Below are 10,907 nucleotides of genomic sequence, written 5' to 3'. Positions count from 1 at the left end.
ACAAAGCTCCGTTGCTGCTACCACTGTCGACGTATCCGATGGTTATTTTTTGGCATTTCGTACATCCACTTGAAATCCGCCTGAGGATTACTGCTCTGCATAATAAATTGGTGCTAATAATCAAGCCCGATGTATTATTGTCAGCAGTGATGAAGTGGGTGAGCTGACTTTCTTAATCCATCCGTTGCACCGGTACTATACCACTGGTGCTATTCATATTTCTCCTTGATCTAACTCATCTGGGACTTTTGATACCCGCTGAGGCTTCAAAAACTATTCCTCTCTGCCACCATCCTAATAGAAATGGATGAAAATTCTAGTGGAATTGTACATCCGTATCGCTTTTTTTAGTCAATTCAACAAAAGATGTATGTATAGAATTTCAGCTTTATTTTGACAAGTGACTCAGAATGTCAGACGAAAGGATATCCTTTTGTTTCACATAACTTTGAAACCCATCGGGAGCGCATGCCCTCGAGGTAAAAAGGCGATCCACTGTGACGCTTTAGACAACCAGCTCATTCACGAACACATAATGGACATTGTTAACTACATGGAGCCCATAATCTGTCTAATGAAATGCGGATTTAATTTATTAAGGAATTTTGACAAGGAATATTCTGACCGGTACCAGGTGAATTTGCTTCTTTTTGGCCTGAAAGTACAATTTTCAATCGCGCTAACCGGATAACCTATGTGTATAAATGAGTTTTATACCCCATTTGCCATAAAAATAAATTCAAATAGAGGAAACCACAGCGACTACCAATGATTAACTCACATTCAGCTAGGACGCCACTCATCCTTAACTCAAGACATGCAGAGAAAGTGCTTGCGGACTGTGTCCTCTGTTAAAATAAATTCAAATAGAAGAAACCACAGCGACTACCAATGATCAACTCACACTCAGCTAGGACGCCACTCATCCTCAACTCAAGGCATACAGAGAAAGTGCTTGCGGACTGTGTCCTCTAGCGGTGACCTCTCAGATGGAAGATTCACGTGTCGTGTGAATCAGTCTTTCTTCTGAGACAAATATAATTAGACTGAATCATTCTGCTAATCAGCCGCCCGCTATCGAACGGCGCAGTTCCAAACTATGAACCGGAAGGTCGCGGGTTCGAATCGCCCTGGGGATTCACGAGATGCACACTGCTGATCACTCCTAATAAGGATGAAGCAGCAGTAAGACGCTTCACAACTTTTTGGCAGAGACTGGCTTCACTTACAGGAGGAGATCCGGTTGAAAACCCAAATGTCTTCAGACTAGCAGCAGAATGCGAGGAAGATCGCCTGATTGAATACACGTTACTTCAGCATACTGCGCATTCCCATACATGATTTCGGTGAATTACCAGTACTTTGGCAAGATACCAGCTGATTGGCCTCACCACATTGGCAGTCTCGGTTGAAAAGTCAAACTAGGCCAGTACAAGAACAAACCAGCCTGTGAGTGGAAAAAGTGAACTTCTCAAACGGTGAAAAAACCAACAAGTAGACAAATTCAGGGGTGGGGGTCCAACAAACTGCTTATTGGGCTGAGACGAAAACTTGGCGCATGATTCCGTTACACAGCACAATTCCGAGTCAGGTAAGCAGATTACGTTCAGTGGACAGATTATAGAAGTGGGAGTTGATGAATCACTAAAGTTGTTATATTAACATCCGCCCTGCAATGAGCGACTCTGTCTGTCCTGTCTATTCTTGGTTTTGTCGCCACGATCAAGTTCCGGAAAATTGGCGCATGAGCCTTGCGCAAATCCTCCAGAAAGGTCAGACATATCTTTTTTTGCGAAAAGGCAAATTTGACTGAAACATACCTTCACTACGATTGAATGCCCTTGACCCTCCTGACAAAACGCATTGCGCAGTTCGTGGGGAACGAGCGTGGTATCCAATCACACCAGACCCAAGAGAGGCAGACCCAGGTGAAAGTTCGCGGCGTCGTACGTATAAGTCTCTTCGGGGACGACCTGACAGGGAAGCGGGAGTATTTGATCCAGTAATACTGTAACTGGACGGCACTGTATCTGTCAGTGTGTGGGATTTTGTGATATCGTCCGGTTGACTGAAAATTGCGGAGTCGCTAGGTTCGGTGCCACTTCGACTGGGTGGTTGTATAACTCGTGTGGAAGAACTCGATCTAGCCCCATCGCGCCGTGATTGATGTTGAGCTATAGGAGGTTGGTGAGTCGGAGGTCGCGCTAGCGACCGTGTACGTAATCGAGTCTCGTGGGACGACTGAAGAGGGACTTCATCGCTACTCATTATAGCTGTTAATCCACGTTCAGCTAGCCGAAGATAGCTGGCCGGATAATGACGTCCATAGTCGACGCCTGGGGGACATATCCGACGATCAGCACCTGAGAATGTGAAAGATCCACCGGAGAATGTTTGCCCGGGTGTGGTTGAAAGCATCGTATCCATTGTCGTCGGTCCGCCTGGGGCTCCGATGTGACTCAGTGTCTGGCAAGGGGGCACAGTATTGAATATACTATAGGTAAAAGTAACGACTAAGGGTATCGCATCGATGTATTTCTACAAAGGGTCATCGTACAGTGAGTTCCATCTCTGGGATTCTGACGGAGCCTCAACCAGACGATTAAAAAAGCCGGCAGTGGTTTTTTTCCGTTAAACTGCTTGATGCAAGGACCGGAAATCACAAAACAGCTGCCCGTGCGCGTGCGCACACACACAAGCGGAATGCTTGTGTGACAGCACCATGGCGAACTACCAAAACATGGATAGACGAAGAATAGAGAAGTGAGCACCATCGGGCAAACGTGATCACTTTCCATACCAATTACAAATGCAACACTTCTGCACACAATCTGTTTAGTTCGGTCACCCCGGAGCACATGACACAAATCAGCTGATCTCAAGGTCACCGGATGAGAGTGAACAGGATCAGAGATTAGGGGATGAGAATGTGCCGGCTTAAGAATCAGGCGGCATGGAAGTGTGCAGAACCAACGCGCGAAGTAAGACTATAAAAACCGGATAATCTGAGAGATGATGTCAGTCCGGAACAGTTTAGAATGGGTGAGTATAAATCCGATGTGAATGCTTCGGAAATTGGCTGGTAAGCTTCACCATCAGGTGACAGTGAAAAGCAGTACATTACAATTCCACATTCTGGGTAGCTCTCCTACTTGTGATAGTAAAAACATGAAGCCTTCGGGAGCGGAAAAGCAAAGCGTAACTTATAAGTTGTGGCCACGCTTGTGTGTTGGCATTTTAGGTGAATCTGTGAAGATAGTACCGTCAAACGATCTCTGTACTTTGAGGTCGTAAATCATGGGCAAAACTAAGCATCGCACACGAACCACTCATTCGCAAAACTAAACGTACGCACACATCGCCCAGCAAAAAAATCGTCTGCATGAATTCCGTCGCAGGAATAACGAATGGAAGACAATATATCAACCTAGCTGTCACCAGATTGGCAGGACAAAGTCACTGTCTGAATAGTTTGAACAGATTAGCTGTCAAAGCGGAAGGGTAAATAGGGAAGTGCTGGCAATTATGCTTGCCGCTTCACTATACAGGTCAACTTTCCAACCAATGCAAGCAAGAAACTACGAGTCTAATACAAGATCAGATAAGGTATGCTATGGGTTTCACCTGCCTGTTCATGCAATGAATTTGCCAAGAATAATCTTAATATGATCGGTAAGGAAGCAACAGGAACAGAAAACCCCGACCAAGTGTTCACTTTTATACTTCATAAGAAAAATCAATAAAACTCAGAAAATTCTAGGGTAAACATGTAGAAACGTTTTGCGTGTGAAATGCGTATTGATTAAAACAGGGCAGAATATCCATACCATTGGTGACCTCCACCAAGGACACGAAGAATACACATGAATGGGCGAACATTTCGGATCACCAACCGTCAAGTCATGTGAGCACTTAGATCAAGCAAGTACACAAAATACAGCTAAGTGAAGTGCAAACATAAGAATGTACTCGGCAAATCTGAACCCATGTAAATGTAGTTTGTATCCGAGAAGGCAAAAGCGCAACTTGGTGCGCTCTTTCCAGGCAGGAACCGTTAATCAACCCCCAAGTTCAGATCGCACAAGCATTGCCGTCAGGCGTACATACTTGCGCATAGGTGGAGCGAATTGGGTTAGTCGCAGCACAATTGATACTCACGCATATAACCACATCACTGTCTATTCTATGTATTTTCCATCCCACAGCATTTGTACCATAGAACTGGACTACGTTTTTGCGCTCCTAAAACTTACTCCAATTGAAACGGATATATACTTATGCAAATTCCGGCGAGGATTGAAATCAAGGGGATTTGGAAATCACCAGTGTGACATATTGATAGTAGTATGTCTCAACACTGAATGACACCCCCAGAAAGTTTGAGTGGCTAAATCAGAGTAAAAACTAATTTAATTCATCAAGAATTGCCGACTGATTCAGATCCGTTCGTGTGACCAGTGACTGGAGCCTCAAAGATTCACCCTAAATACGTCTGGATCACCGCCATAAAAACGAAGGCAACATCAATACTAAACGTTGTTCTTGATTGTCGTCCATCTATGTCAGATTTACTTTTAAAAAAGCCCTCTAAAGAAAAGGATACAGGCTTGAGGGAGAAAAACACCTGGATACTAACAAACTACAACCAGCCGAGACGCCTGTTCACTTAATAACTCACTCAGAAGCCAGGAGATGACAGTGCAAAAGTTACTGGTGAATCGCATCCGCATGCTGCAGATCTATCCAAGCACAGGAAGGTCCATTAAATACAGAGACTCTTTCCAGTCACCTAACTAACTTATGGTAGTTACTACGTTGACGCTCAGTTAGATAAAGGACGACGGAGCCATGACAACAAGTGACCGTGACCGTGACCGTCCAAATAAATCCTCCAACGGAATCTTGCAAACGATGAGCGAACGCCTTCAGCATAGATATTACTTACACACGCATTTTAAGACATTCGTTTTTTACTATTCATCTCGAAGGGCCAAACCGTTTACTTTCGCGATGTTTCTGTCCCCTTCGGGGACAATAGGTGAGGCCCGATGCATACTTCTAGATTCTCGTTGTACATTATCCGCATGAACTCATATTACATACATGGGAGCTAATTTGAACTGAATTGTGTTTGATTTTTAAAATCATTGTTCGGAAGCGCGTGAAGGTGCCGAAAAACGAGCCCACCTTGATGTCAAATGAAAAATAGGGTAAGAGAGCTAGACGCATTGCGATTTCAGTTCCAAAATCGGTATCTCACTTTTTGTATGAAGCACCAAAGTAGACACTCGCTGAAACACATTTCCCCGAAAAAAATATCCAACTGCTTTCAAAAATCCAACCTGTTTCCGTCTAAATTGTCTGGTAATGAATATCACAAAGAAAGATAACTTTTTACACAAAATGGTGACTGAAGGAAAATGTCATTGTGGTCTTTTGAAAGAAGTGTTTTCTCTTCAGAAGAGTCTCAGTTTGGAAAGTGTTGGGTTAAAAAACAATCAAATGCCATTGAATCTCACAAAACTTGTGTGCCAACGTTTTGAAAATTACAGAGAAATAGAAATTTGATGCATATCGCCAGATCGTGGGCTTCGGATTGATTTACGACTCATCAAGATAAGGGCAAACTTCTTTCAAGTTTCATCAATGCATAGCGGGAAATGCGAAACCGAAAGTGCCAAATAAACAACAAGCGACATCCTCACTCAATCAACGTCAACTGGTCATGTGACGTTGTGTAAACTAAACGGACCAAGTAAATCCAGAAATGCGCGGTTCGCATGTTTGGTGGTGGGTTAAAGACCGAAATAGAACCGAACGGCTGATGAAAAGTCAATTGTAACATGCCTCCGTTGAGTTGCACACATGGCGATGTAAATAGGTAACTAAAAAGGGTGAGGCTGAAAAAGGCTCGGATAGGGTTCCACCGCAAGGAAAACCATTTCACCTGGTTTCCTCCTTGTCCAAAATTTCGTTTCACTAAAGAATAGGGAGATAAATGGATGCCGACGAGAAGAAAGAAAAATGAACAGATCCACTCCCATCCGATCTCCTGAACCCAAGCCAACAGGGTTGCGTTTGTTCGCTAACTGGTCAGAAATAACAAGGCATCGGAATAAATGTCATCAGGAGAAATGTGAATGTGCCTGATTAACGTGCACCAACAATTGAGTCAATAACCTTTATTAGCTCCCAATTAGGCCGTATTCACAACGCTACTCCGTAGGGACTGACTTAGTATTTCCCTAGTTGACCAAGACATCAACTGCCAGGTTCGTTGCAGAAAGAATATGTCCGCCGACAGGAGTTACTGCAACTTGTATGAACGCGGAATTCCCTCCACCAGGTGGAGTACTGTATAGATGCTTCAGTCCTGTTGTTGAAGATCAGTGGCGCACATCTCACAGCTCTCTGATATTCGAATTTGCGGCATTCCCAGGAAGAATTTGAACAGGAAGAAAAACCCTCCACATGGGCCTTCCATTTGAAAAACTATTACTCAAGAAGCCAAAAGCCGTCATATTTAGTGACGCGAACTGCATAATTGAAGGACTCTATATTCTGCCGAACTGAAATTGGACCACTCTGCTGGTCAGTCCTTCATGATAATCGGTGGACTTTCCCTAGCATTTCGTTGATGCTTACCGCCTATGGTCCTCCAGAACGATGAAGCAGGTCCCCGGTTTCCCAACATATACTGAATTCAGTTGACTCCAAACTTCAAAAGTGTATGAAAACGACCGTTTGTTAGTCAGATATCCCCGAAAAGTGACAATAGTGTGAAGATTCCACAAAGAACTGTGGCAAAAACGAAATGTTAGCATCTAGCATGTGGGAAATTATGTCTCTGTTTCTTCACCTGGAGCGCACTCAAGGAAACGGTATAACGGAAGGAAAATAGGGGAGACGATAAGTACATCCAACCGACGACGACAATCGAACATGTAGACGTACACAATAGTACAGAGCTGGGAAACAGCACCGGGGAGGAAAGAAGACAAAAGTGATCGCTCGAGGAAGAAACCGGGATGTCCATCAACGTTGAATTAAAAACGCAATTTTCTGTTTCTTTAGCATTTTTATGATTCTTTGAGGTTCTGAAGGCTCTAAAGACATGCAACAATCTCTGTACAAATATGAACAGAAATCCCCGTTATTTGAGGTTTGTCTTTATAGTGTCGCATTTTATTGATAAATCTCAAGAATTCAGAGGCCTTGGTTTGGTATTTCGTAAGTTTATTCAATTAGGCTTTCCCGAATACGCCAATTATTCTACACTAGGAGTCCTATTCATTTTCACTCACTCCCTATTCAGGTGCCGCGGGAGGTAAAGCACGTTAGTCCGTGTACCGAATCATGATAATAGTTGCCGCTATTTCCGAAGACCGTCTGAAGAGCTCGGTCAGAAGTTATCTCTACTGAGAACTGCACTTTCCGGAGCTGAATTTCATCATCCAAAGAAAGTTCATTTGACCGGAAGTTGATTCGCTGCAATAGCATTCAGAAGGGAATGAAATTCCTCTCTTTGAGGATAACGAAACCTAATCAACAATTTCGAAAAATCTTCATCATCCAAAGGAAGTCCATTTGACCGGAGGTTGATTCGCTGCAATAGCATTCAGGAGGGAACGAAATTCTCCTCTGAGGACAACGAAACCTAATCAACAATTTCGAAAAATTTCCATTCAGTTTCGCCGTCTTCAGGGGCCATCATTCCCCATTATTCTTCCTTTATAGTTGAACACCCGATGGTTTCCGTTGAGCCAGTACTATCATCATCTCCAGTTGGAGGAACCACCGCATAGACGAATGAGCGATGTTTTCCGCCATAAATTCATACAATGCATAAAACTCTTCGATGAGTGGTTGTTGAGGTTGACAGTATTCTGGTCCTCCCTTTGCTCACAGATATTTGACATCAAGGGGGTAAACGAGATTCGGGATATCAATGTGGATCCCTTTTTACCCTCCATGAAGTAACGCCTATATCACAAACATACACACTGCTATACAGTAATAACGGGGTGGGATGGCTCAATCCTTAGGGGGTGGATCTACTGACAAGAAGGTCGGTGGTTCGAACCCAACCTCTGCCCCTCGACCTCCCCTGTCCAGGCTTAGGCAACCCGGCATTATGCCAGCCCTCGTGCTTCCTCCGGGTAACATGGCAGCTAGGTACCAAAGGGATGAACGATTACTTTTATTTATTATTACAGTAGTAAGGCACTCACCATAAACAACATAGTTTCGTTGTCATGTGCACTATGCTGTCTTGATATAATGTATGGCCCATGTATCGAATCCTAGATAGGAACCAGGCTTCACATAAAACGGATAAAAAGAGAGACACTGGAAGAAGTACCCGAACTCGTGACTTCTCGCTTACTGAACGAGTGTTCTACAGGTGAATCTATCAAATACGCTGATCCATTTGCATATCTACATTCAAATTCCACATAGCGGCGACACTGTTACCCAATCGATCAACAAGTGATGCCTGTCGGCTAGATTAGTAGGTTCATTACATGCTTTCCACATGAAGTCATTCGTTGCCAGGGCCGGAATGCGTCAAAAATACTGTGATCTATTCATCGGATTCCAAGATGTGCTTTCCTCCTAGACTGTTTCAAAATGGCACGGACTGGCTGATGGACATCATCGAAATGGGCAAAAGAGTGAGAGGGAAATACTGAAAACTTTGTGTTATTGGTGCTGTCCGCCTCCTAAAATGGGATCTCCAAGACCAGCTCCGTAAAATCAACCGCTATCTCTAGAGTTCGTGCTGCCAATTTCTGTCCAACCGAATTGAGAGACTGCTTGGAGGCGTATACGCTTAATGATGTTTACGGTAGCGTAGAAGAAGGTTCCTTCACCATCCATTCTTCTGTTCTCCACACTTCAGAGCTGACAGGATGAAATCTTTGTTTTCAAGATCTAGTTGACAATCCTTAAGAAGCTGGAGATAGCCCGGTTGTTAGGTCAAGGATATACTGACCGGAAAATCCGTGGTTCAAATTCAACTCTGGCACCTCGACCGCCCTGTCTAAACTTGGGCCCTCGTGTATCGCTTGGGTGGCCTGACAGCGATGCACCAAAGGGATGTTTCAACTGATTGATTATAAACTTTAATTATGGCACTTTTTAAGAAGATTTTGTGTTTGAATTGGGTACTGTCCGCCTAACCGTTACACAGAAGTCAATATATGTCTAAGATCGAGAATTCCGTTCGAATACTCAGGTGTGACTATGTATTAGGAGTAACCGCAGCTTCGTGACTTGTTGGCTTGCGTACATCCTTATGAGCTTCATCGCAGCACTGTACAATTCTACCCAGTATATCCTAAAATGAATGAATTCCAAAAGCATCTAATGGGTTTAAATGGATTATTAATCATTTGCGTACGTTCGCATAAGTTCACCATGTATGGCCAGTTAACGCGTTCACAAAAACTTCGGCGCCAGTGTTCGTTCCATTCGAAGTCCACTCACAGAAAGGGTTGTTCCAACAACCCTTCTGATGCGTGGTTTACCAATGAAACACGTTTGGTTGTAAACAATCTGTTTTTTTTAAATATTGAACGATTTTATTGTGTGATGTCGTCTGCGAATAGCAGCCACGACTCGATGTCAGTCAGAATAGTTCGTTTATTTTTTTTCAGAAAGAGGTACACTGACCCTTGAGTGATATAACATAGTCTCCAGCTGGATCGCATTTGTATAGCAACATTATAGTGGACATGAAGTTAGTGTCTTCCTGGACTTTCAAGCGCCTTGTGCAGGCTGATCCCACCTGTCACCACCGGAAGGATGCCGCGTCCGCTAGCGTCCGGTCACTAGATGCCCTCGTGCAAATGTTGTCGAATTTGCAAGTCACCAGTATTTTTGCTCCGCTATGTAAACTACAGAAAGGCAACAGTGTATGTGCAGACGCGATTCGGGTGACGCATGTCCACGCGGAACAATCAGGCGAATAGCCTGATAGTGACGTATTCCATGGGATTTTCAGGACAGCTAGCCACAGAATGGCAGGGCAGCACGTCAAAAATATGAGTAGATTTGATTTGAGATAGGAATATATACTGGGGGGATAAGCTGATTCCATCGAAAATTCCTATCACCCGAATATAAAAGTTGACGTTTCACCGCACCTTAAAAAATAGAAAGCAAAATACCATTTCAGGGGTTCCGTGGGTGTAGATTCATCAGTATGATAACTTCAACTTAAATTAACTTGTACCGCTCGAGGAAAGCGAGTGAACCCGATCGGAATTGATGGGCTTTAGAAGTTCGACACGCTAACAAACATTTTCGTGACAGTAATCAGTGATTGGGCGAGAATTCGACGTTAGACTGGTTACTACTGCTATTAGGCCATTTTGGATGAACGCCCTACTGAATGCCTGTTGCAATCTCGTCACACCGGACAAAGTGTACATTAACAAGAAAATTCAAAAGTGATCAATAACGACCCAGTGGAAAAATAGCGCTTTTTTCCGGGAAATCTTGCTTGGCTTTCAAAAGCCATTTTTTATTTGAGGTAAGGCAGTGATTTGTTTGACGAAATTCACGCTGGAAAGCAATAAAGCTGTTATACAGTCAAAAAAACTTCGGACACTACAGTACAATCAAACAGCCATTCACCTACCCCACTACCAAAAGGACACTGACAGACTAGCCTTTTTGCACCAAATCCAGAGGACTCAGAACTACCGCGTTTTCTGTTGATATCATTGAAGGACGAACGTAGACGAATAAATTTCGTGCGGAATAAAGTAAGGCACCAAGTTCCGGACTTTGGTCGGCAACACAAGCAGGTTGCTTATATTTCGTCGTGCTTAGGCTTTTGGGAGAACGCTGAATAGATCAAAACCTAGCTGACGATGCTGCATGCAACAGAACCTCCTACA

The 10,907-nt window shown here is 43.7% G+C and overlaps 1 protein-coding gene across 1 annotated transcript in view; it reads right to left on the bottom strand.

Annotated features, from left to right (window-relative positions):
* The window catches only part of T265_12596 (hypothetical protein), a gene marked incomplete at both ends in the record, with an annotated part of 39,111 nt that overhangs the window by 4,420 nt on the left and 23,784 nt on the right, over positions 1-10,907 (bottom strand). Inside the window, one exon of the mRNA XM_009164517.1 lies at positions 1,821-2,538. Within this exon, the coding sequence (XP_009162781.1) occupies positions 1,821-2,538 (718 nt within the window). The remainder of the gene's footprint in view (positions 1-1,820; positions 2,539-10,907) is intronic.

Source organism: Opisthorchis viverrini, assembly GCF_000715545.1.
Source record: "Opisthorchis viverrini unplaced genomic scaffold opera_v5_6, whole genome shotgun sequence".
Taxonomy (NCBI): domain Eukaryota; kingdom Metazoa; phylum Platyhelminthes; class Trematoda; order Opisthorchiida; family Opisthorchiidae; genus Opisthorchis; species Opisthorchis viverrini.
The sequence above is the reverse complement of the archived record's forward strand: the minus strand, read 5'-3'. Positions and strand labels throughout refer to the sequence as shown.